Source organism: Littorina saxatilis, linkage group LG11, assembly GCF_037325665.1.
Source record: "Littorina saxatilis isolate snail1 linkage group LG11, US_GU_Lsax_2.0, whole genome shotgun sequence".
Taxonomy (NCBI): domain Eukaryota; kingdom Metazoa; phylum Mollusca; class Gastropoda; order Littorinimorpha; family Littorinidae; genus Littorina; species Littorina saxatilis.
The window spans coordinates 17,877,118-17,904,893 of NC_090255.1; the positions used below are offsets into that span (position 1 = coordinate 17,877,118).

At 46.0% G+C, this 27,776-nt stretch overlaps 2 protein-coding genes and 1 long non-coding RNA gene across 4 annotated transcripts in view; 2 read left to right on the forward strand and 1 right to left on the reverse strand.

Annotated features, from left to right (window-relative positions):
* Positions 1-596: 596 nt before the first annotated feature.
* On the forward strand, positions 597-2,647 carry LOC138979914 (uncharacterized). Its single transcript, XR_011460172.1, has 2 exons — positions 597-1,899; positions 2,141-2,647. It is a non-coding gene; the product is annotated as an uncharacterized lncRNA (long non-coding RNA).
* An 8,397-nt stretch (positions 2,648-11,044) lies between these two features.
* On the forward strand, positions 11,045-21,289 carry LOC138979483 (uncharacterized). The gene is made up of 3 exons (XM_070352197.1): positions 11,045-11,059; positions 14,786-14,959; positions 21,150-21,289. Exons 1-3 carry the CDS (start codon positions 11,045-11,047, stop codon positions 21,264-21,266), a joined length of 306 nt encoding a protein of 101 aa, XP_070208298.1. The 3' UTR covers positions 21,267-21,289.
* Positions 21,290-21,847: 558 nt separating this feature from the next.
* The window catches only part of LOC138979915 (uncharacterized), a 32,337-nt gene continuing 26,408 nt past the window's right edge, over positions 21,848-27,776 (reverse strand). Inside the window, exon 4 of one of the 2 annotated variants that reach the window (XM_070352690.1) lies at positions 21,848-26,008. In XM_070352690.1, the coding sequence (XP_070208791.1) occupies positions 25,780-26,008 (229 nt within the window). In that variant the 3' untranslated portion in view covers positions 21,848-25,779. Of the gene's footprint in view, positions 26,009-26,465; positions 26,564-27,776 lie in introns of those variants that run through there. The other variant, XM_070352691.1, reaches the window with a different exon arrangement.

Consider the following 27,776-nt stretch of genomic DNA (forward strand, 5'->3'; position numbering starts at 1 on the left):
AAATACGTGAGCGATGAGGAAAAGCAAAGACTGAAAGCCACAGGCTGTTGTTTTTTTTGCAGAGGCAAAGGACACACGTCACGATTTTGTCCCAATAAGGGAGAAAGCGTTCACGCAGTTCATGTTCGAAATGAATTTGATGGACAAGAAATCCCCGTACATCTTGACAAGCTGTGCAAGTCGTGCAAAAAGAAGGATTTCAAAGAGGAAGTGTTCATCAAATTAGACGGCCGAATCGTAAAAGCATTACGCGATTCCGGGTGCTCAGGTATTATGGTCAGGGCCGACCTTATACCTGAAGAAAGGTACTTGGCAAAGAAAAAAGAAACTACGCTCGCAGAGAAGAAAACACGGAAATTGTGTCCCACGGCTGTGGCCCACATTGACTGTCCGTATTTTGATGCCAAAACCGAAGTGGTCATACTCGATGATCCCATTTATCCTGTCCTCATAGGTAAATGGTATGGTGTAGGCCAGAACAAGAGGAAGACCCCTTTGTTTCCAGTACGTGACCCGAGTTGGTATCAAGGTGAGACCAAAGCGGCGGTCAGTACACGGAAGCAAGAGAAGAGAAAAAAAAAACGGAAGGAGAAACCTGTGCCGGGAACTAGTCATGATGACAGAAATACACACAAGATGTATTCCCCGCAAGATCTCAAGAAGGCTCAGAATGATGATGAAACACTGGCAAAAGTACGCCAAATGGCTGTTTCAGGAGAATCATTCCACGGTGTGAAATATGTATACAAGAAAGAAATCTTGTACAGGACAACCCTCGACAAAACCGGGAGTGAATCTAGTAAAGTCGTTGTTCCCAAAGAAATGAGAAGCAAAGTGCTTTCTTTTGGGCACGACCACCCGATGACAGGTCATCTCGGGCAGAAGAAAACCACTGATAGAATCAGGTGTGAGTTCTGGTGGCCAGGTTTGGTCGGAGACATAAAACGTTACTGTCTCTCGTGTGACACATGCCAAAGAACAGCGCCAAAAGGCAGAACCAAGAAAGCACCTCAAGACAGTCTGGGGTTCTCACCCTTTGAAATGCGGTATGGCAAGACCATCAGAGGTCCCATGCAGGTTCTGCGTCGTGCATGGACTGATGAATCGGTCGAAGGTGAACAGAAGACGACAGCAGAATACGTTGTCGACCTCAGAAACAGAATTGACGAAAAAAAAGAAGAAGCAGAAGAACACATAGCCGTAGTCATCGAGGAAGATGATACGACGAACGATGATATCTTCCGAATAGACACTCAGAAGATGATTCCTCTGCTGGAAACTACTCGTACAGAAGATGTCACAAGCGTGAACTTCTGTAAAGAATTGAGTAGAGAAAGAACAAAAGAGGCGAAAGCGATCTGTAGTGCATTCTCCAAGAATCTGACTGATGTACCGATTACTACCAACTTGGAGAAGTGCAGAATCGAACTTACAGAGAAGAAACCTGTGTTTGTTCGACCGAGACTCGTACCTCATGCGATGGTGAAAACGGTCGAAGACGAGATCGACGAGATGTTGAAGCTCGGGGTCATTGAACCGGCAAACTCACCGTACAATGCTCCAATCGTTTTTGTGAAGAAGAAAGGAGGTAAGAAATACCGGGTTGTGACAACCATGGATCAGATTATTTAAGTCGCGCTTCATATAGTGACTAAATTTGGGAAATTCATTCTCAAGAAAGGGGCTGTCATGAATTATTATTCTGAAGCGCGAACCTGTCAAGAATAGAATAGGCAACCGAGACTACTCGCGCATTACACGACGTAGCCAAGTGACGTATTCATGTGACGTATCCAAGTGTACTGACGTAAACTAAAATCGTTTCACGAGAGGGTCGTTTTCCGCAAGTCCATGGAGCGAAGAACGCTTGGAGGAAAAGCCGTTCCCCTGTCTTTGTAGGTAAGTGACTGTGATTATTGCATCGACAATCGTTCCACGGGACCTGGGCGGAGATGAGTGTATCGTGTCAGTCATGTACATTGTGTTGTTGTCAAGTTGTGTACGTTTGAATGTGCGCTGTTGCCAAATCCCCATTTTTCGAAACACAGTAATAGAATGAGAACGATAATAAAACATGAACAAATCAAGTCTTTTAGACAGGCTGTGTAGGTAACACATATGGCCCTTTGATCTGTTTCAGGAACCCACGGTCCAATTGATTCATTCATCTTCCTCTTCCTCATGTTGCCGAAATTGTGGAGAGAGATGTAACCAGACTACTTCTGCTATTAACTTGATGATGGTGTCTTGAGAAGAAGAGTGATGACTCAAACCAGGAGCGCGGTCTTCAAGACTAGTCAAGTGCTGCACGTCATCTCGAGTACCTTTTCAATGACATCGAGCTAAGTCAAAACTTCATAAACATTATGTGTATTCCTTTTGTTTTGATGTCCTCCAAGGGAAGATTATGAAGAACGTTTGCAGCAGCGGAGTCACGTTAAATTACCGTGACAGAATTGAAATCCAGCAGCAATAGACATGTGATCAGAGTGTGCTGAGATGCAAGTAACATGACCTAGCTTGAACAGTGTGTGATACATTTAGTACGATACTGATATTTAGCAAAAATATAGACTAACCTGATTAATGTGTGCTGCATTGCAAGAATTTTATTAACACTATCCATGTATTAAATTATGTAAACCAATGTTGACCTTTCTCCGCTACTTCGAGAGCATGGGAAAGAGTGAAGGAAAGTAAAGTCCAGGCAGTACCTGTTTCTTTAGCTAATACGAAAAGGCGGCGTGTTTTCCTTCCATAAACTTCCTTTGGAAGGCGCACGCAGAAAGAAACAGGCTGACGAAAACTGACCTGTGACACAGGCGGTGAACACACGTGAAGGGAACAAAGAGACAGGACACAGGCGGTGGACACACGTGGAGGGAACAAAGAGACAGGACACAGGCGGTGGACACACGTGAAGGGAACAGAGAGACAGGACACAGGCGGTGGACACACGTGAAGGGAACAAAGAGACAGGACACAGGTGGTGGACACACGTAAAAGGAACAAAGAGACAGGACACAGGCGGTGGACACACGTGAAGGGAACAAAGAGACAGGACACAGGTGGTGGACACACGTGAAGGGAACAGAGAGACAGGACACAGGTGGTGGACACACGTGAAGGGAACAAAGAGACAGGACACAGGTGGTGGACACACGTGAAGGGAACAGAGAGACAGGACACAGGCGGTGGACACACATGAAGGGAACAGAGAGACAGGACACAGGCGGTGGACACACATGAAGGGAACAGAGAGACAGGACACAGGCGGTGGACACACGTGAAGGGAACAGAGAGACAGGACACAGGCGGTGGACACACATGAAGGGAACAGAGAGACAGGACACAGGTGGTGGACACACGTGAAAGGAACAAAGAGACAGGACACAGGTGGTGGAAAACACGTGAAAGGAACAAAGAGACAGAACACAGGCGGTGGACACACGTGAAGGGAACAAATAGACAGGACACAGGCGGTGGACACACGTGAAGGGAACAAAGAGACAGGACACAGGTGGTGGACACACGTGAAGGGAACAAAGAGACAGGACACAGGCGGTGGACACACGTGAAGGGAACAAATAGACAGGACACAGGCGGTGGACACACGTGAAGGGAACAAAGAGACAGGACACAGGCGGTGGACACACGTGAAGGGAACAAAGAGACAGGACACAGGCGGTGGACACACGTGAAGGGAACAAAGAGACAGGACACAGGCGGTGGACACACGTGAAAGGAACAAAGAGACAGGACACAGGTGGTGGACACACGTGAAGGGAACAAAGAGACAGGACACAGGTGGTGGACACACGTGAAGGGAACAGAGAGACAGGACACAGGCAGTGGACACACGTGAAGGGAACAAAGAGACAGGACACAGGTGGTGGACACACGTGAAGGGAACAAAGAGACAGGACACAGGCGGTGAACACACGTGAAGGGAACAGAGAGACAGGACACAGGTGGTGGACACACGTGAAAGGAACAGAGAGACAGGACACAGGTGGTGGACACACGTGAAAGGAACAAAGAGACAGGACACAGGTGGTGGACACACGTGAAGGGAACAAAGAGACAGGACACAGGTGGTGGACACACGTGAAGGGAACAGAGAGACAGGACACAGGCGGTGGACACACGTGAAGGGAACAAAGAGACAGGACACAGGTGGTGGACACACGTGAAAGGAACAAAGAGACAGGACACAGGTGGTGGACACACGTGAAGGGAACAGAGAGACAGGACACAGGTGGTGGACACACGTGAAGGGAACAGAGAGACAGGACACAGGCGGTGGACACACGTGAAGGGAACAAAGAGACAGGATACAGGTGGTGGACACACGTGAAGGGAACAGAGAGACAGGACACAGGCGGTGGACACACGTGAAGGGAACAGAGAGACAGGACACAGGCGGTAGACACACGTGAAGGGAACAGAGAGACAGGACACAGGCGGTAGACACACGTGAAGGGAACAGAGAGACAGGACACAGGTGGTGGACACACGTGAAGGGAACAGAGAGACAGGACACAGGCGGTAGACACACGTGAAGGGAACAGAGAGACAGGACACAGGTGGTGGACACACGTGAAGGGAACAAAGAGACAGGACACAGGCGGTGGACACACGTGAAGGGAACAAAGAGACAGGACACAGGTGGTGGACACACGTGAAGGGCACAAAGAGACAGGACACAGGCGGTGGACACACGTGAAGGGAACAAAGAGACAGGACACAGGCGGTGGACACACGTGAAGGGAACAGAGAGACAGGACACAGGTGGTGGACACACGTGAAGGGAACAAAGAGACAGGATACTGGTGGTGGACACACGTGAAGGGAACAAAGAGACAGGACACAGGTGGTGGACACACGTGAAGGGAACAAAGAGACAGGACACAGGCGGTGTACACACGTGAAGGGAACAAAGAGACAGGACACAGGTGGTGGACACACGTGAAAGGAACAAAGAGACAGGACACAGGTGGTGGACACACGTGAAGGGAACAGAGAGACAGGACACAGGTGGTGGACACACGTGAAGGGAACAGAGAGACAGGATACAGGTGGTGGACACACGTGAAGGGAACAGAGAGACAGGACACAGGCGGTGGACACACGTGAAGGGAACAAAGAGACAGGACACAGGTGGTGGACACACGTGAAGGGAACAAAGAGACAGGACACAGGTGGTGGACACACGTGAAGGGAACAAAGAGACAGGACACAGGCGGTGGACACACGTGAAGGGAACAAGGAGACAGGACACAGGCGGTGGACACACGTGAAGGGAACAAGGAGACAGGACACAGGTGGTGGACACACGTGAAGGGAACAAAGAGACAGGACACAGGCGGTGGACACACGTGAAGGGAACAAAGAGACAGGACACAGGTGGTGGACACACGTGAAGGGAACAAAGAGACAGGACACAGGTGGTGGACACACGTGATGGGAACAGAGAGACAGGACACACGTGGTGGACACACGTGAAGGGAACAAAGAGACAGGACACAGGTGGTGGACACACGTAAAGGGAACAGAGAGACAGGACACAGGTGGTAGACACACGTGAAGGGAACAGAGAGACAGGACACAGGCGGTGAACACACGTTAAGGGAACAAAGAGACAGGACACAGGTGGTGGACACACGTGAAGGGATCAGAGAGACAGGACACAGGCGGTGGACACACGTGAAGGGAACAAAGAGACAGGACACAGGCGGTGGACACACGTAAAGGGCACAAAGAGACAGGACACGGGCGGTGGACACACGTGAATGGAACAAAGAGACAGGACACGGGTGGTGGACACACGTGAAGGGAACAGAGAGACAGGACACGGGTGGTGAACACACGTGAAAGGAACAAAGAGACAGGACACAGGTGGTGGACACACGTGAAAGGAACAAAGAGACAGGACACAGGCGGTGGACACACGTGAAGGGAACAAAGAGACAGGACACAGGCGGTGGACACACGTGAAAGGAACAAAGAGACAGGACACAGGTGGTGGACACACGTGAAGGGAACAGAGAGACAGGACACAGGCGGTGAACACACGTGAAGGGAACAAAGAGACAGGACACAGGCGGTGAACACACGTGAAGGGAACAGAGAGACAGGACACAGGTGGTGGACACACGTGAAGGGAACAAAGAGACAGGACACAGGCGGTGGACACACGTGAAAGGAACAAAGAGACAGGACACAGGTGGTGGACACACGTGAAGGGAACAAAGAGACAGGACACAGGCGGTGAACACACGTGAAGGGAACAAAGAGACAGGACACAGGCGGTGGACACACGTGGAGGGAACAAAGAGACAGGACACAGGCGGTGGACACACGTGAAGGGAACAGAGAGACAGGACACAGGCGGTGGACACACGTGAAGGGAACAAAGAGACAGGACACAGGTGGTGGACACACGTAAAAGGAACAAAGAGACAGGACACAGGCGGTGGACACACGTGAAGGGAACAAAGAGACAGGACACAGGTGGTGGACACACGTGAAGGGAACAGAGAGACAGGACACAGGTGGTGGACACACGTGAAGGGAACAAAGAGACAGGACACAGGTGGTGGACACACGTGAAGGGAACAGAGAGACAGGACACAGGCGGTGGACACACATGAAGGGAACAGAGAGACAGGACACAGGCGGTGGACACACATGAAGGGAACAGAGAGACAGGACACAGGCGGTGGACACACGTGAAGGGAACAGAGAGACAGGACACAGGCGGTGGACACACATGAAGGGAACAGAGAGACAGGACACAGGTGGTGGACACACGTGAAAGGAACAAAGAGACAGGACACAGGTGGTGGAAAACACGTGAAAGGAACAAAGAGACAGAACACAGGCGGTGGACACACGTGAAGGGAACAAATAGACAGGACACAGGCGGTGGACACACGTGAAGGGAACAAAGAGACAGGACACAGGTGGTGGACACACGTGAAGGGAACAAAGAGACAGGACACAGGCGGTGGACACACGTGAAGGGAACAAATAGACAGGACACAGGCGGTGGACACACGTGAAGGGAACAAAGAGACAGGACACAGGCGGTGGACACACGTGAAGGGAACAAAGAGACAGGACACAGGCGGTGGACACACGTGAAGGGAACAAAGAGACAGGACACAGGCGGTGGACACACGTGAAAGGAACAAAGAGACAGGACACAGGTGGTGGACACACGTGAAGGGAACAAAGAGACAGGACACAGGTGGTGGACACACGTGAAGGGAACAAAGAGACAGGACACAGGCAGTGGACACACGTGAAGGGAACAAAGAGACAGGACACAGGTGGTGGACACACGTGAAGGGAACAAAGAGACAGGACACAGGCGGTGAACACACGTGAAGGGAACAGAGAGACAGGACACAGGTGGTGGACACACGTGAAGGGAACAGAGGGACAGGACACAGGTGGTGGACACACGTGAAAGGAACAAAGAGACAGGACACAGGTGGTGGACACACGTGAAGGGAACAAAGAGACAGGACACAGGTGGTGGACACACGTGAAGGGAACAAAGAGACAGGACACAGGCGGTGGACACACGTGAAGGGAACAAAGAGAAAGGACACAGGTGGTGGACACACGTGAAAGGAACAAAGAGACAGGACACAGGTGGTGGACACACGTGAAGGGAACAGAGAGACAGGACACAGGCGGTGGACACACGTGAAGGGAACAAAGAGACAGGATACAGGTGGTGGACACACGTGAAGGGAACAGAGAGACAGGACACAGGCGGGGGACACACGTGAAGGGAACAAAGAGACAGGACACAGGTGGTGGACACACGTGAAGGGAACAGAGAGACAGGACACAGGCGGTGGACACACGTGAAGGGAACAAAGAGACAGGACACAGGCGGTAGACACACGTGAAGGGAACAAAGAGACAGGACACAGGCGGTAGACACACGTGAAGGGAACAAAGAGACAGGACACAGGTGGTGGACACACGTGAAGGGAACAGAGAGACAGGACACAGGCGGGGGACACACGTGAAGGGAAAAAAGAGACAGGACACAGGTGGTGGACACACGTGAAAGGAACAAAGAGACAGGACACAGGTGGTGGACACACGTGAAGGGAACAGAGAGACAGGACACAGGTGGTGGACACACGTGAAGGGAACAGAGAGACAGGACACAGGCGGTGGACACACGTGAAGGGAACAGAGAGACAGGACACAGGCGGTAGACACACGTGAAGGGAACAGAGAGACAGGACACAGGCGGTAGACACACGTGAAGGGAACAGAGAGACAGGACACAGGTGGTGGACACACGTGAAGGGAACAGAGAGACAGGACACAGGCGGTAGACACACGTGAAGGGAACAGAGAGACAGGACACAGGTGGTGGACACACGTGAAGGGAACAAAGAGACAGGACACAGGCGGTGGACACACGTGAAGGGAACAAAGAGACAGGACACAGGTGGTGGACACACGTGAAGGGCACAAAGAGACAGGACACAGGCGGTGGACACACGTGAAGGGAACAAAGAGACAGGACACAGGCGGTGGACACACGTGAAGGGAACAAAGAGACAGGACACAGGTGGTGGACACACGTGAAGGGAACAAAGAGACAGGACACAGGTGGTGGACACACGTGAAGGGAACAAAAAGACAGGACACAGGCGGTGGACACACGTGAAGGGAACAAAGAGACAGGACACAGGCGGTGGACACACGTGAAGGACACAAAGAGACAGGACACAGGTGGTGGACACACGTGAAGGGAACAGAGAGACAGGACACAGGCGGTGGACACACGTGAAGGGAACAAAGAGACAGGACACAGGCGGTGGACACACGTGAAGGGAACAAAGAGACAGGACACAGGTGGTGGACACACGTGAAGGGAATAAAGAGACAGGACACAGGCGGTGGACACACGTATAGGGAACAAAGAGACAGGACACAGGCGGTGGACACACGTGAAGGACACAAAGAGACAGGACACAGGTGGTGGACACACGTGAAGGGAACAGAGAGACAGGACACAGGCGGTGGACGCACGTGAAGGGAACAAAGAGACAGGACACAGGCGGTGGACACACGTGAAGGGCACAAAGAGACAGGACACAGGCGGTGGACACACGTGAAGGGAACAAAGAGACAGGACACAGGCGGTGGACACACGTGAAGGGCACAAAGAGACAGGACACAGGCGGTGGACACACGTGAAGGACACAAAGAGACAGGACACAGGCGGTGGACACACGTGAAGGGAACAAAGAGACAGGACACAGGCGGTAGACACACGTGAAGGGAACAAAGAGACAGGACACAGGTGGTGGACACACGTGAAGGGAACAGAGAGACAAGACACAGGCGGGGGACACACGTGAAGGGAACAAAGAGACAGGACACAGGTGGTGGACACACGTGAAAGGAACAAAGAGACAGGACACAGGCGATGGACACACGTGAAAGGAACAGAGAGACAGGACACAGGTGGTGGACACACGTGAAGGGAACAGAGAGACAGGACACAGGCGGTGGACACACGTGAAGGGAACAGAGAGACAGGACACAGGCGGTAGACACACGTGAAGGGAACAGAGAGACAGGACACAGGCGGTAGACACACGTGAAGGGAACAGAGAGACAGGACACAGGTGGTGGACACACGTGAAGGGAACAGAGAGACAGGACACAGGCGGTAGACACACGTGAAGGGAACAGAGAGACAGGACACAGGTGGTGGACACACGTGAAGGGAACAAAGAGACAGGACACAGGCGGTGGACACACGTGAAGGGAACAGAGATACAGGACACAGGTGGTGGACACACGTGACGGGAACAAAGAGACAGGACACAGGCGGTGGACACACGTGAAGGGCACAAAGAGACAGGACACAGGCGGTGGACACACGTGAAGGACACAAAGAGACAGGACACAGGTGGTGGACACACGTGAAGGGAACAGAGAGACAGGACACAGGTGGTGAACACACGTGAAGGGAACAAGGAGACAGGACACAGGCGGTAGACACACGTGAAGGGAACAGAGAGACAGGACACAGGTGGTGAACACACCTGAAGGGAACAGAGAGACAGGACACAGGCGGTGGACACACGTGAAGGGAACAAAGAGATAGGATACAGGTGGTGGACACACGTGAAGGAACAAAGAGACAGGACACAGGCGGTGGACACACGTGAAGGAACAAAGAGACAGGACACAGGTGGTGGACACACGTGAAAGGAACAAAGAGACAGGACACAGGTGGTGGACACACGTGAAGGAACAAAGAGACAGGACAGATTTATGAGTGTGGTAGTGGAAACAAATATGAGGTTCAACTGTCTGCCCGACAACTTGTCGAATAAGGAATTATATTGAAAGATATATGTGAAAGTGTGAGACCACAGCCGATCAAAAAGTCCGTCTGCTATAAACAACTTCGATTCGAAAGTTTTTGGGGTCGATTATCCTTACGCAAAACAACGTTTAAGGAATGCGTTATTGCAAAAAACTGTGACATGCATTTTCATGTTGGATAACTTGCTCGATAAGGCCTTCTATTAAAAGATCTTTCAAAAATAGTGTGAGAGCGATGTTTGCCGGACGTTGTAGCCACTCAGTGCGGACTTCTAGAGTCCGACTACTGTGACTGAAAACGAGGCCAAAATGAAAACTAGTATTTAACACTGTTAATTACTCATTTTCACGTGAAAATGGTAACCCTAGGTTTTGGCACTGGTAAGCCGTCATATAGCCTTTCCTGTGTTTACGTGGGTGCCCTCAGAAGAGAATGCTGGCAGCACGAACGAGGCATGGCCCTGGAAAAGTGTGTCTATATCAAAGGCTCAGTGTCTATACTGTAACGATTCGGGGCACCATCTCAGATCTTACCAAGCGTCTGCATGGGATAAGGCTTAGACACATACCAAAATGCAACTGCCTCGTGCCGCCGCTTTATAACATGCATTGGACACTACAATTTTACATTTCACACATAAATAATAAAAAAAATAAACAAGAAATGTTGTTGAAGGAAGTAAGAGACATAGTATTTGTGCGTTTTGTTCTCAGAAATTGTGATTTATAATGTGAGTGAGTGCGTGCCGTGCATTGCTTTGAACTCCCTTCTTCTTTGTATTCTTGATTGACAGCTGGGTAATTGAACTACTCTGTTTCTTTTTGCCCGTCCTTTGTGTTGATTGTTGTTGTTTTTCCCACAGCGTCCACTTCATGTACAGTCTTGTGTTGTTGTCTTTCCCACAGCGTCCACTGCATGTAGTCTTGTGTTGTTGTTTTTCCCACAGCGTCCACTTCATGTAGTCTTGTGTTGTTGTCTTTCCCACAGCGTCCACTTCATGTAGTCTTGTGTTGTTGTTTTTCCCACAGCGTCCACTTCATGTAGTCTTGTGTTGTTGTTTTTCCCACAGCGTCCACTTCATGTACAGTCTTGTGTTGTTGTCTTTCCCACAGCGTCCATTTCATGTACAGTCTTGTGTTGTTGTTTTTCCCACAGCGTCCACTTCATGTAGTCTTGTGTTGTTGTCTTTCCCACAGCGTCCACTTCATGTAGTCTTGTGTTGTTGTCTTTCCCACAGCGTCCACTTCATGTAGTCTTGTGTTGTTGTTTTTCCCACAGCGTCCACTTCATGTAGTCTTGTGTTGTTGTTTTTCCCACAGCGTCCACTTCATGTAGTCTTGTGTTGTTGTTTTTCCCACAGCGTCCACTTCATGTAGTCTTGTGTTGTTGTTTTTCCCACAGCGTCCACTTCATGTAGTCTTGTGTTGTTGTTTTTCCCAGAGCGTCCACTGCATGTAGTCTTGTGTTGTTGTTTTTCCCACAGCGTCCACTTCATGTACAGTCTTGTGTTGTTGTTTTTCCCACAGCGTCCACTTCATGTAGTCTTGTGTTGTTCTTTTTCCCACAGCGTCCACTTCATGTAGTCTTGTGCTGTTCTTTTTCCCACAGCGTCCACTTCATGTAGTCTTGTGTTGTTGTCTTTCCCACAGCGTCCACTTCATGTAGTCTTGTGTTGTTGTTTTTCCCACAGCGTCCACTTCATGTAGTCTTGTGTTGTTGTTTTTCCCACAGCGTCCACTTCATGTACAGTCTTGTGTTGTTGTCTTTCCCACAGCGTCCACTTCATGTAGTCTTGTGTTGTTGTCTTTCCCACAGCGTCCACTTCATGTAGTCTTGTGTTGTTGTCTTTCCCACAGCGTCCACTTCATGTAGTCTTGTGTTGTTGTTTTTCCCACAGCGTCCACTTCATGTAGTCTTGTGTTGTTGTTTTTCCCACAGCGTCCACTTCATGTAGTCTTGTGTTGTTGTTTTTCCCACAGCGTCCACTTCATGTAGTCTTGTGTTGTTGTTTTTCCCACAGCGTCCACTTCATGTAGTCTTGTGTTGTTGTTTTTCCCACAGCGTCCACTGCATGTAGTCTTGTGTTGTTGTCTTTCCCACAGCGTCCACTTCATGTAGTCTTGTGTTGTTGTTTTTCCCACAGCGTCCACTTCATGTAGTCTTGTGTTGTTGTTTTTCCCACAGCGTCCACTTCATGTACAGTCTTGTGTTGTTGTTTTTCCCACAGCGTCCACTGCATGTAGTCTTGTGTTGTTGTTTTTCCCACAGCGTCCACTTCATGTAGTCTTGTGTTGTTGTTTTTCCCACAGCGTCCACTTCATGTAGTCTTGTGTTGTTGTCTTTCCCACAGCGTCCACTTCATGTAGTCTTGTGTTGTTGTTTTTCCCACAGCGTCCACTTCATGTAGTCTTGTGTTGTTGTTTTTTCCCACAGCGTCCACTGCATGTAGTCTTGTGTTGTTGTTTTTCCCACAGCGTCCACTTCATGTACAGTCTTGTGTTGTTGTTTTTCCCACAGCGTCCACTGCATGTAGTCTTGTGTTGTTGTTTTTCCCACAGCGTCCACTTCATGTAGTCTTGTGTTGTTGTTTTTCCCACAGCGTCCACTTCATGTAGTCTTGTGTTGTTGTCTTTCCCACAGCGTCCACTTCATGTAGTCTTGTGTTGTTGTTTTTCCCACAGCGTCCACTTCATTTAGTCTTGTGTTGTTGTTTTTCCCACAGCGTCCACTGCATGTAGTCTTGTGTTGTTGTTTTTCCCACAGCGTCCACTTCATGTACAGTCTTGTGTTGTTGTTTTTCCCACAGCGTCCACTGCATGTAGTCTTGTGTTGTTGTTTTTCCCACAGCGTCCACTTCATGTACAGTCTTGTGTTGTTGTTTTTCCCACAGCGTCCACTTCATGCACAGCCTTGTGTTGTTGTTTTTCCCACAGCGTCCACTTCATGTAGTCTTGTGTTGTTGTTTTTCCCACAGCGTCCACTTCATGTACAGTCTTGTGTTGTTGTTTTTCCCACAGCGTCCACTTCATGTAGTCTTGTGTTGTTGTCTTTCCCACAGCGTCCACTTCATGTACAGTCTTGTGTTGTTGTTTTTCCCACAGCGTCCACTGCATGTAGTCTTGTGTTGTTGTTTTTCCCACAGCGTCCACTTCATGTAGTCTTGTGTTGTTGTTTTTCCCACAGCGTCCACTTCATTTAGTCTTGTGTTGTTGTTTTTCCCACAGCGTCCACTTCATGTACAGTCTTGTGTTGTTGTTTTTCCCACAGCGTCCACTTCATGTAGTCTTGTGTTGTTGTTTTTCCTACAGCGTCCACTTCATGTACAGTCTTGTGTTGTTGTTTTTCCCACAGCGTCCACTGCATGTAGTCTTGTGTTGTTGTTTTTCCCACAGCGTCCACTTCATGTACAGTCTTGTGTTGTTGTTTTTCCCACAGCGTCCACTTCATGTAGTCTTGTGTTGTTGTTTTTCCCACAGCGTCCACTTCATGTACAGTCTTGTGTTGTTGTTTTTCCCACAGCGTCCACTTCATGTACAGTCTTGTGTTGTTGTTTTTCCCACAGCGTCCACTTCATGCACAGTCTTGTGTTGTTGTTTTTCCCACAGCGTCCACTTCATGTACAGTCTTGTGTTGTTGTTTTTCCCACAGCGTCCACTTCATGTACAGTCGTGTGTTGTTGTTTTTCCCACAGCGTCCACTTCATGCACAGTCTTGTGTTGTAGTTTTTCCCACAGCGTCCACTTCATGTACAGTCTTGTGTTGTTGTTTTTCCCACAGCGTCCACTTCATTTAGTCTTGTGTTGTTGTTTTTCCCACAGCGTCCACTGCATGTAGTCTTGTGTTGTTGTTTTTCCCACAGCGTCCACTTCATGTACAGTCTTGTGTTGTTGTTTTTCCCACAGCGTCCACTTCATGTAGTCTTGTGTTGTTGTTTTTCCCACAGCGTCCACTTCATGTACAGTCTTGTGTTGTTGTTTTTCCCACAGCGTCCACTTCATGTAGTCTTGTGTTGTTGTTTTTCCCACAGCGTCCACTTCATGTAGTCTTGTGTTGTTGTTTTTCCCACAGCGTCCACTTCATGTAGTCTTGTGTTGTTGTTTTTCCCACAGCGTCCACTTCATGTAGTCTTGTGTTGTTGTTTTTTCCCACAGCGTCCACTTCATGTAGTCTTGTGTTGTTTTTCCCACAGCGTCCACTTCATGTAGTCTTGTGTTGTTGTTTTTTCCCACAGCGTCCACTTCATGTAGTCTTGTGTTGTTGTTTTTCCCACAGCGTCCACTTCATGTACAGTCTTGCAGAAGCTGTTTATTTTCTGTGAAAGTCGTGAAGTGTTCTTTTTTTAATTAAACCTCAGAATACGATGAGTGTGCATTGTGTCGTTTTCTTACACCACAAAACTAACAGGTATGCACCGCTGTGTGTTTCAGGGTGGACGGGCTGCGGCTGGCGTACGGGTACTACCCGGGGTGGGGGGTGGACGAGAACTGCCAGGAGACCAAGGGCATGCAGGAGCTGGCCCAGCTGTGCAAGCTGATGCTGCGTACCGAAGACAAGCACAAGGAGCTCTACGGCGCCATCGTGAGTCACCCACAAACCGCTCTAAAGCCCGTCCTTAATTCAGCCCCAAGGTGACGTCGCGAAGTTTTCTTACCGAAAATTCAGTGCTAAAGCTTCGTGCGGCCAGCTTCGCGAAGTATGCTTTGCGTAGTCGACTTCGCCCAGTCAAGGACAGTCTTTAATCATCTACGATACCATGCATTAATAGCCTGGTGGTGACCTAACGATTTTTTTTGGTTTTTTTACTGCTGATATGACGAAGTCACCGAAACAAATTTTGTCATCTAAATGATGTGTCAGTTGCTCGGGAGACATGCAGAAGAAGTAAAGGAATCCGTGCGTGACGGCGCCATTAGTGACATTATGACGTCTTCTCCAACTTTGTTCCGCTTTCGGCGTCAGAGAGTTCATTTTGGAAGAAAGGGCCAAGATGGGGGTTCTTGGTTTCGAGAGGTCGGGGTCGGTTCTCGTTAATCTAGAGGGTCCCAACCCCGCCCCAATTTAAAAAAAAAAAAAGCTACACAACAGCTACTAAGTTCGGCTAGGTTTAGGAAACAAAGGGGCGCAACAAGAGTAGATTAGTTATGCGTAACTAATCACGTGGCACCTGAGAGACAAACACGCATTGCAGTAAACAAGCTATATATACATATGTATATAAGATTAGAGTAGTCCCTTTCTGGGCAAGGGCTGGTTGAAAAGAAGCTCGTTATATTGCTTATGCCACAACCCTCGTAACATAACATTTGATTTGATCTCTCTCTCTCTCTCTCTCTCTCTCTCTCTCTCTCTCTCTCTCTCTCTCTCTCTCTCTCTCTCTCTCTCTCTCTCTCTCTCTCTCTCTCTCTCTCTCTCTTTTTCTCTCTCTTTCTCTCACACACACACAAACACAACACACACAACACGTGATTGTGGTGTATTAAGCTGCTTACGTGTATATGTTACAGTAAATTCTCGAAACTAGGAAATTTGCGAAATCCCTGAAAATTTCAGCAAATTTGTGAATTTCCTGTTTCACTCGGGGATTATACGAATTTCCTAAAAATTCTAGGAAATTTGCGAATTTCCTGAAATGAGCATGCCATTTTTTCACAAATTTACTGAACAATGAAAAACGTTTCAGTAAATTTTTAAAATTCTTTAAAAAAAAAAAAGAGTCCGTTTTCTTTATTTTACATTGTGATTTTTATAGATTTACTGTTAGAAGAAAAAAAAAAGAAAAAAAAAGTTGATTTGAGCATGATTTGAACCGAACATCTTCAATGTTTGGGTCCGACACACTACCAACCCGCCACGCCAGCCACATAAAAAGTGAAAATAAGTTATAAGAAGTTTGTGGTGTTGGGATTACGAAAACTCATGTAAAAACAGCTCACACCTGAACTACCAAATCTGACAGACCATGAGCCTTTGCAGTTCAGTCCGCGTTTGGTTCATTTTGCTGATAGGCAGCCCAACAGGATGGCAGGCAATGCAGATGTTGAACTGAAGTTCACCACAGAACTTTTCAGACAACGTGAGAAAAATATTGTTTAATCCCAAAGTCGGAATATAACAAGAGTGTGGAAGATGTCAAGACTGCAGCCGTGAACAACGCAACCAAAAGTCGACAGGAATATTATAACCTGGCGAAGTGAGTTTATCTTTCTCTGTCGGTCTCTCTGTATGTCTATTGCTCTCTCTCTCTCTCCCTCTCTCTCCCTCTCTCTCCCTCTCTCTCTCTCTCTCTCTCTCTCTCTCTCTCTCTCTCTTTCTCTTTATCTCTCTCTCTCTCTTTTTTTGCTCTGGCTGTCTTTCTGTCTCTGTCTGCCTTTCTGTGTGTCTGTCTCTCAATCTCTATCTCACTGTCGCTCTCTTTATCTGCCTGCCAGTCTGCTAGCCTGGCTGGCTGGGTGTCTTTCTGTCTGTGTCTGTCTGTCTGTCTGTCTGTCTCTGTCTGCCTTTCTGTCTCTCTCTCTCTATCTCTATATCACTGTCGCTCTTTTTTCTGTCTGTGTCTGTCTGTCTGTGTCTGTCTGTCACTGTCACTCTGAAAAAACAAAACAGGCTTTCATACGCAATACATCTTTTACCAATGCATGGATCGAGTGCCCTACCACACATTTTGTATTTGTGTTTTCAGGTATGACGTTCTCCAGTGTGGTCCTGTTGAAAAGCTCATTAAGAAGAGGAGTTGTGCTGAACAAACCCCTGTCTACTATGTCACCATCGAGGAAACTTTCGACGTCATCAAGCGCGCTCATATCTCGACGGGCCATGGTGGGCGTGATCGAATGATCAAAGAAACACAAAGGAAATATGCAAACATTAGTACCAAGTCGCTCGAGCTTTTCAAGTCACTATGCGAAGAATGTCAGAAAAAGAGAAAGAGACCCATGACAAAAAGTGTAGTTGTGCGTCCAATCATCAGCAAGGAATTTGCATCACGAGGACAAGTTGATCTTGTTGACATGCAGTCTATGCCAAGCAACGGTTACAAATGGATCATGGTGTATCAAGACCATCTCACCAAGTTCTGCGTCCTCCGGCCTATTAGGAGCAAACGCGCTGTAGAGGTTGCAGCCCAGCTGCTTGACATCTTTCTCGTGATCGGTGCTCCTGCAATTCTCCAAAGCGATAACGGCACTGAGTTCACAGCCAACATCATTTCAGAACTGAAAGATGTTTGGCCAACATTGGTATTAGTTCACGGGAAGCCGCGACATCCACAAAGCCAGGGATCGGTTGAAAGAGCAAATGGTGACATCAAAGACATGCTGGTGGCCTGGCTGGCGGACAACCATACTCAGACTGGGCAACAGGGATAAAGTTTGTGCAGTTTTATAAAAACTTCCCATCATTCGGGAATAAAGCGATCCCCCTACTCAGCACTATTCGGAAGCGAGGCTAGTGTTGGGCTCACAACATCATCTCTACCCTTTGAAGTCCTGAAGAATTTGGAAACTGAAGAAGATCTCCTGGAACTGGTTTTGCATCAGCCATCCTCTGAATCCAGCGATCCATCTCCTACAGAATCAAACCCTCAGACTCATTCAGAATCAAACCCTCCAGCTCCTTCGGAATCAAACCCTCAGGCTCATTCAGAATCAAACCCTCCAGCTCCTTCGGAATCAAATTCTCAGGCTCCTTCAGAATCAAACCCTCCAGCTCCTTCGGAATAAACTCTCAGGCTCCTTCAGAGTCAAACCCTCCAGCTCCTTCGGAATCAAACTCTCAGGCTCCTTCAGAATCAAACCCTCCAGCTCCTTCGGAATCAAACTCTTAGGCTCCTTCAGAATCAAACCCTCCAGCTCCTTCGGAATCAAACTCTCAGGCTTCTTCAGAATCAAACCCTCCAGCTCCTTCGGAATCAAACCCGCCAGCTCCTTCTGGATCAAACACGACTCCTTCTGAATCAAGCGATCCAGCTTTCGGTTCGCAATCACTTACTAGTTGCATGGACACACCGGTCATCGCAGATGTTCCAGGACAAATGTTGGATGCTCGCAGTGATCAGATCAAACGGTGTCGAGCAGATGCTTTTTCTGGTCAAATGTCTCAAGCACAGCGAATGGTGAAGAGAAGTCGGGTGGACCAGAAAGCCGGAGAAGTTGGTGATAATGTCGCCGTGCCCGTGCCTCTAGTGGATCGTGGCAGAGGAGATCCAAGAAATATACTTGGTGTGATTTTACACAGGGACGTGGAAACAGACATCTACACGATTGCGGTTAAGGCTGGTATCTTACATGGCGGATATTCTCGAAACCAGTTTGATTTATGTCCGCAGAGATTGCTAACCGAAGAAGATGTCTCTCTTGACAAGGCTGTGTCGTTGCGGTCAGCCGTGATAGAACAGTCAGCATCAGGCGGGCAAGGCATTGTGAAATGCAGCTGTGCAGGGTCGACAAAATGTAAAACAAATCGATGCAAGTGCTACAAAGCCAAAGTACTGTGCAACTCAAGATGTCACAGCAGCCAATCCTGCACCAATAAATAAGACGCACCATGAAGAAATTTTTAAGCGTCTTTTCATTGCCATAATTATGTCTTGGTTTAAACACGGTTTTATTCAATTAAACATGAGACAATAATAAAACGAGAAATAATAGGGCCATGAACTCAAGCGAATGCTTATATTACGTGCCATATGTCTGTGCTGTACATGCCCGGCTTGTTTTGTTTTTATCTTGTATCATAATGGACTGTTCTACCACGGCTGGCCGCAAATGACAGTATAGGAGAGAGATGTGAGTGTCACAATGTACCTTTTAATGTACTCGTTCAGATTTTATGTTAACAATTTTATGAAATAATTACAATGTACCTTTTAATTTTACTCGTTCATATTTTATGTTAAACATTTGTGACCCTCCACCACGGAATGAGTCGCATGTCAGCGTTGCATGATTTTCATATGTTTACAATTTCCTAAAGAGTTTTTTATGCTCTATCCAGTGGTGAAAACCGTTTTAGAAAAGAGCGAAAACTGTTTGAGTTATAAGCCAGTGACTAAGGTGACCCTCACACTGTTAAAAGACACTCCCCGGACTTATATTAAGCCTAGCGCAGAACCGCGCGAGGTGATATGCGACTCATTTCGTGGTGGAGGGTCACATTTTAGAAAACATGACAGTATAAGAGAGAGAGAGAGAGAGAGAGAGAGAGAGAGAGAGAGAGAGAGAGAAATATGAGTGTATAACTTGCATTAATATAAGGAAATCAGAATCATTAAATGGTTCACAAGCAACCAACAAAGCACTTGTTTCCCTTCAAATGTGTTTCAGTAAATTTGCGAATTTCCTGCCCCTTGAAAACAGGAAATTCGCAAATTTCCTAGAATTTTTAGGAAATTCGTGAAATCCCCGAGTGAAACAGGAAATTCACAAATTTACTGAAATTTTCAGGGATTTCGCAAATTTCCTGGTTTTGAGAATTTACTGTAACATATATATCTCCAGTGCGTGTTGCATGGACATTACTGTTTTCTGTCTTCATTATTTGCCTTCCAGTCGCGCGTGCTTGAAAGATTTGATTCATTCATCTTAAGCCTGCATGACTGCCACTATGTGATATCACTTTTTGTTGAGGGTCGAGAGAAGGGTTCAGCATTTGATAGACAGCGTAGCTTTCTTCCTTCATCCTCTTTTTACATTTGATAGACAGCGTAGCTTTCTTCCTTCGTCCTCTTTTTACATTTGATAGACAGCGTAGCTTTCTTCCTTCGTCCTCTTTTTACATTTGATAGACAGCGTAGCTTTCTTCCTTCGTCCTCTTTTTACATTTGATAGACAGCGTAGCTTTCTTCCTTCGTCCTCTTTTTACATTTGATAGACAGCGTAGCTTTCTTCCTTCGTCCTCTTTTTACATTTGATAGACAGCGTAGCTTTCTTCCTTCGTCCTCTTTTTACATTTGATAGACAGCGTAGCTTTCTTCCTTCGTCCTCTTTTTACATTTGATAGACAGCGTAGCTTTCTTCCTTCATCCTCTTTTTACATTTGATAGACAGCGTAGCTTTCTTCCTTCGTCCTCTTTTTACATTTGATAGACAGCGTAGCTTTCTTCCTTCGTCCTCTTTTTACATTTGATAGACAGCGTAGCTTTCTTCCTTCGTCCTCTTTTTTTCATTTGCAGACTTTGTCATTAAATGTGTTGATGTTGGTCGCCCAAAAAGGAATGTCCATAATAAAGCAAGTTTGCCTGAGAGGAGGAATAACTTTTTTGATATCATTTCTTTTAGCAAGTAAAGTTTTGTTCGAGATTCCGGGGAATATGAGCATGAATGCTCTTGTTTAGTCATGATCAAGTCAGTTACTCTCAATGACAGTTCAGTTTCGGGAAAAAATGAATAAACGCCTCGTAATGACGTCCTGTGTGACATCAGCGACCTGGACGCTACACGCAGGCAGACAGGTTGATCATGACGTGGTGAATGTATGTTCGTGTTCATTCATTTTCAGTTCAGTGAATCTCTAAACTCGCTAAGACCGTTCAGGTTTAGTAGACAAAAAGAAAACATAGACTAACTCCTCATGGTGACGTCATTGGTAACATCAGCGATCAGAACATGACGATGGTGACGTGTTGTATTCATATATCTTCGTGTTCAGGTCAGTGACCCTCTAAGACTGTTCAGTTTAGAAAAGAAAACAACAGAAATTCTCAGGATGACGTCACTGGTGACATCGCATGACGTAGATGATGACGCGGTGTGTGTGTATGACGTGTGTGCAGGTGAACAATGCCACGTGCCGCTACACGGAGAAGAGCAAGCGACGCCACGTGTGGAAGCTGATGCCAAGTGGCGGCAACGGCTGGCTCAGCAGTCTGTCCTGCATGGTCAGGTCGTGAGGACACTCCGAGACACTGGTCAACACCGCTGGGGGGGGGGGGGGGTGGGGGTTGTGGTGGTGGGAGTGTTGCAACAAGGAGGGTGTGGGGAGAGGGTAGGGGAAAGGGATTGAGCGATAGTTTCGAACTTTGGATTTAGTTCCCAACTAGCTTGATAGTCTCCATTCATGCATTCCACTACTGAGCTCCAAATTTGCCATTAAATTCAGTTTTCAGAACCATTTTTGCCTCTCCCATTTATTTTTTCGGCGGACACTTTTGCTTTTTCGGCGGAACAAAAAAACATTTCGGCGGAAATTTGCCTTTCGGCGGACAATTCCCATGCCTGGACTCTCTCTCTCTCTCTCTCTCTCTCTCTCTCTCTCTCTCTCTCTCTCTCTCTCTCTCTCTCTCTCTCTCTCAAACACACAGTCCTCCTTCCTCTCACTTTCTCTTCCTTTCTTTCACCCTTTCACTCTCTCTCTCTCTCCCTCTCTCTCTCTCTCTCTCTCTCTCTCTCTCTCTCTCTCTCTCTCTCTCTCTCTCTCTCTCTCTCTCTCTCTCTCTCTCTCTCTCTCTCTCTCTCTCATAGAGCAAAGGCGTTCGATGTTATTGATCATTCTCTTCTCATCAGGAAATTGTCAATATATGGCATGCAAAGCACCAACATTAATATTCTTGACTCTTTTCTTTTAAATAGAAAACAAATTACATTTACTAATGCATCATATTCAAATGAAAGTACTTTGAAATATGGGGTCCCACAGGGATCTGTTTTAGGCCCATTATTGTTCTCCATTTATGTCAATGATTTACCACTTTGCATACGTAATAACTGTGAATTGTTTGCAGATGACACTACTATTCATTCTAGTCACCATTCCATAAATTATTTGTCAAAAACTCTCCAAGAAAGCATTGATGCACTCCTGAATTGGTCAGAGTTAAACCATATGTCTCTTAACCATACAAAAACAAAACATAAACGACAAAATCTATTATGGAGCATTCCACCTCTTTATATTAAAAATCAAGTATTGGAAGAAGTGTCTCACCATAAAGTCCTTGGTGTAAAGATTGATAATAATTTATCATGGCATGATCACATTGATTACATCTGTAAGATTGCTTCCCAAAAAATATATCAGTTATCAAAAATAAAACACTTCTTGAATTTCCACTCACGAAAGATTTTTTTTTACAATCACATCTTGTCAAATATTGATTATGCATCCACTCTATGGGATTGTGCAAGTGCTAATGTTTTGAAACCTTTAGCCAGTCTTCACAGAAGAGCAGTTAAGCTTATAATGCTAAAAAATCACACTCCTTCAAAATCTGATTATAAAAATTTGCAAGTATTACCATTTCAAAAAAGATTAATGTATAATAAAGGTGTTATGATGCATAAGGTGATGTCAGGATATGCACCGGAGACATTACGTGATAATTTTATTTTGAACTATAACAGACTAAAAATCATAACACCGACTCCACCTTTTCAAATCAAGCCTTCTTTATTCAGGTGCGGTCCTATGGAACTCACTGCCTATTTTCTTAAGCATAAAACACACACAGACAGCTTCCAAAAAATGTATATGTCGCACATAATGCAACTAAACATGTGCTGAATGGTTCATCAATTCATTTAAAATGTATGTGCATGTTAAACAAAATTATAATAATATGCAGATCTAAATTAAGTTATGTTAAAAATTGACACTTGGAAATTGTACTTAAAATGCAGCATGACAATTTATTTTTTAAATGTGTGTCTTTATATACAGTTATAATGTATTAAGTTTGATGTGATAGTTCTTTGATTATATTGTTTTCTGTTCTTGTTGGCCCTATATTAGGGCGAAGGCTGGATGTAAAAAAGCAATATTCTTGCTTATCTATTACCCTCGATAATAAAGATTTTGTCTTGTCTTGTCTTGTCTTGTCTTGTCTTGTCTTGTCTTGTCTCTCTCTCTCTCTCTCTCTCTCTCTCTCTCTCTCTCTCTCTCTCTCTCTTTCTCTCTCTCTCTCTCTCTCTCTCTCTCTCTCTCTCTCTCTTTGCTTCCATCATCTCTCTCTTCTTCACATTCACCATACACCCGAAACAAGCGCACAGATACACGATCGCATGAAAATTAATAGATGTTTGATATATTTATAATATGGACTGGGTAGCCGAGTGGTAACGCACTTGCGCTCGGAAGCGAGAGGTTGCGAGTTCGACCCTGGGGCAGTGTGTTAGCAATTTTCTCCCCCCTTTCCTAACCTAGGTGGTGGGTTCAAGTGCTAGTCTTTCGGATGAGACGAAAAACCGAGGTCCCTTCGTGTACACTACATTGGGGTGTGCACGTTAAAGATCCCACGATTGACAAAAGGGTCTTTCCTGGCAAGTAAAGGCATAGATAAAAATGTCCACCAAAATACCCGTGTGACTTGGAATAATAGGCCGTGACAAGTAGGATATGCGCCGAAATGGCTGCGATCTGCTGGCCGATGTGAATGCGTGACGTATTGTGTAAAAAAAATTCCATCTCACACGGCATAAATAAATCCCTGCGCCTTGAATATGTGCGCGATATAAATTGCATAAAAAAATTTAAATAAATAAATCCCTGTGCTTAGAACTGTACCCACGGAATACGCGCGATATAAGCCTCATATTGATTGATATTGATTGATTGATTAATATCGATTTACAATGAATATACAATTTAAAAATATAATATAATATAACGGAACAATACTCACATCATATGCATTTTTCTACGCCTTTACAATACAAATAAAGAGTCTAATCAATGTTACATGTGTAGAAATTAACGTAAAAAAACCCAACACAATATAAACATTTCCTCCATTTGAAAACGTCAAAACACACACTCACACACGCACGCACGCACGCACACACACACACACACACACACACACACACACACACACACACACGGTTAATGTACATTACGGTGTATGTCCCAGACAGTTAAGTACAAAACCCACAAAACAAAAAACAAATTGACCACAGAATGTGCTGGACCAAATGTGACCCTCCACGACGGTATGAGTCGCATGTCACCTTTGCATGATTTTCATATTTTTTACATTTTCCTAAAGAGTTTTTTATGCTCTATCCAGTGGTGAAAACCGTTTTAGAAAAGAGCGAAAACTGTTTGAGTTATAAGCCTGTGACTAAGTTGACCCTCACACTGTTACCAGACACTACCGCCAACTAGCGCTCTCTCCGCTCTTTCTCTCTATTACGAGGTATAGCGGCCTCTCGCATTTAGAAACCTACGCTTACATGGCCTTTCAGAAATCAGGGGGATGTCACATCTGGTGTCGATTGTAAACATGGACGAAGTTGCCGAGGTAAGTTCTGAAAATGCTAAAATAAACTCAGCTAAAGTGCATATGGAACATGTTTTTCGATGAGTTTTGTTAAGTTTAGTTTGGAGTTTTGGAAAATCCAGTTCATTGTCACCTCCCATTGTCACAAATAACTGGAGCGTGCTTTCTTTTCACTGTCTGCTTTCAAACCGGACGCTAAGCGCCCCTGAAAGTCGAGCGTCGTAACCTCGAAGGGTCACGTGACGAGTTGGCGGTCCAGGCTATTTGGTCTATGGCCTAGCGCAGAACCGCGCGAGGTGACATGCGACTCATTTCGTGGTGGAGGGTCACAAACGTGAGTTTTCTCCCTTCGTTCATGATGTCCATCTCTTGTATCACATTACTGAAACTGAAAGTGTGTTACTGTGTGTTACTTGGATCTTCATACTTGTAGACTCAGTTAAGGGCAGAGGTGGCACACAATGTAAGATGTGAATATAGAAAAGTTTTTTTTTATTTGAGTGTATTTTTAATTCATAAAAATCCTTGTTAAAAGACCTCAGAAAATGTATTAACAGTAGATCGATTTCTTATTTTGTCGAGACAAAACCACACAAAACGTTTCACAGAATTGAACAATTAGTTCAGGAGATTATTCATTCCATATTGCGGTACTGGTGCTCAACAAACCTTCAATCGTTCTGCAAACCTCTTGTGAGAGGGAACGGGGCTTTATGGGAGGGAACCCAATGCTATGCACCCCGACTTTCATGGTTTGTGGTTCCACATCTTTCATCCTAATTCGAATGCAAAAGTAATAAATTTAAAAAAAATGTGAAGTAACATGAAACAAATAACTATTCCTTGATTATGTGTGTGTATGTCTGTGCGTGTGTTTGAATGTGTGTGTGTGTGTTTATGTGTGTGCGTGTGTGTTCGTATGTGTGTGCATGCGTGTGTGTGTGTGTGTGTGTGTGTGTGTGTGTGTGTATGTGTGTGTGTATGTGTGTGTGTGTGTGTCTGCGCGAGTGTATTTGTGAGTGCCTGATTGTGTGAAGACAAGCCAGATTTTCAAACAGTCTCGTAACGGCACTGTGTTCCTATGTCGAGACACCCCTCCTTATGCGTTCGTTACACACACCATACTGTCTTCACACTCCTCCTACAGTTTCACACCACAACAGCTTAAAGGGAGTATTGTGGGAGTGCCCTACAGCTTTTCCTTGATGTCAGCAGCAGTCAGCCGCGGGGGCAGGGAGTCCCCGTACTCATCCAAGAGTTCCATGACGTAGCGAGCGGCGTCCTCGGCGTTGTCCGCCAGGCGGCAGTTCTTGAGACCCCGTGTCCACGTGTTGTGAAAGGAGGAGAGTTTCTGGTGGCAGTTGTCCAGTAGCACGTGCGGAATGTCCAGCAGGACGGACAGGATGTGACCGTGTAGCCTGAAAGGAGACACTACACGTTAGAAATAAGATTCTTTGTTGTCCATGCAATGTAGCCCGAAAGGACACACTACACGTAAGAAATAAGATACGTTGTTGTCCATACAATGAATACAAATGACAGGGTGTGACTGTGTATCCTGAAAGGACACACTACACGTTAGAAATAAGATTCTTTGTTGTCCATACAATGTTTACAAATGACAGGGTGTGACTGTGTATCCTGAAAGGAGACACTACACGTTAGAAATAAGATTCTTTGTTGTCCATGCAATGTTTACAAAGGACGGGTTGTGGCCGTGTAGCCTGAAAGGAGACACTACACGTTATAAATAAGATACTGTGTTGTCTATACAATGTTTACAAAGGACGGGTTGTGGCCGTGTAGCCTGAAAGGAGACACTACACGTTATAAATAAGATACTGTGTTGTCTATACAATGTTTACAAAGGACGGGTTGTGACCGTGTAGCCTCAAAGGAGACATTACACGTAAGAAATAAGATACGTTGTTGTCCATGCAATGAATACAAAGGACAGGATGTGACCGTGTAGCCTGCAAGGAGACACTACACGTAAGAAATCAAATTCTTTGTTGTCCATGCCATACAAACAACAGACACGATATGACCGTGAAATCTTGACATAAGTATACAAGTAAGACATTAGATTCTCTGCTGTCCGTGCTTTGAGTACAAAGGACAGTGTATGGCCGTGCAGTCTGAATCAAGAAACAAAAATTCTAAGTTATTGGACCGTTTAATTTAAGACAAAACAAGAAATGTATATCACGGTACTTTGAACCCAAAGGTCTTTAAATCGGACCGACAAATAAACACTTATGGTACAAATAAGGAACTTAGCTTAGAATATCTTCCATTGTTTCAGTCAATATTTATTTCCAATACTGATTATAATAATAATAATAATGCAAACTTTTATAGCGCTATTCTAGAAAAATGTCTACTCTTAGCGCTTTACAATACATACATCGACCAAGCATACTATACACGCACAGGCAAAGAAACCGACCAAACATAACCAACAAACTATACATGCACAGGCAAAGAAAACGACCAAACATACAATACAGGCAAAGATAACGACCAAACATAAGCAAACATACTATGACCAAACATAACCAACATACTATACGCGCGCAGGCAAAGAGAACAATCAGCACATGTAATAATTACTGACAACTAATAATGCAGGCATACAGTGACAGTCCAATACACAGCCTATATAAAAACGTGTCAACAGTACTATTTACACACACACAAACAGTGCTGACACAAAGCGCAGAAAATATATATACACGTTATTTTAGGCACTAGGTAGGGGGTGAGGTGGGGCGGGATGGGGTGGGTGGGGAGATGCTGGAGGGAAAAAAATCACTTGCGCTGAAAGAGGTGTGTTTTGAGATTTGTCTTGAATGTAGTGAGAGAATCTGTGTGTCTGAGAGGCAGAGGTAATCTATTCCAGGTCACAGGGGCTTGATAGGCGAAGGACCTCTCGCCACATGTCTTTGTTTGCACTGTGGGGAGTCGGAAGAGTCGAGTGTCGGCGGCGGAGCGAAGCTGACGGGAGGGGGTGTAGAGATTGAAGAGTTCTGACAAGTATTCTGGGGCAGAACCAGAAACGACGGCAAAAGAAAGAGAGGAGAGTTTGTATTCGATCCTTTTAGTGATAGGCAGCCAGTGTAGAGAGTGAAGAAGGGGTGTGGCGTGTTCATACTTGGAAGATTTGAAGACCAGGCGGGCAGCGTT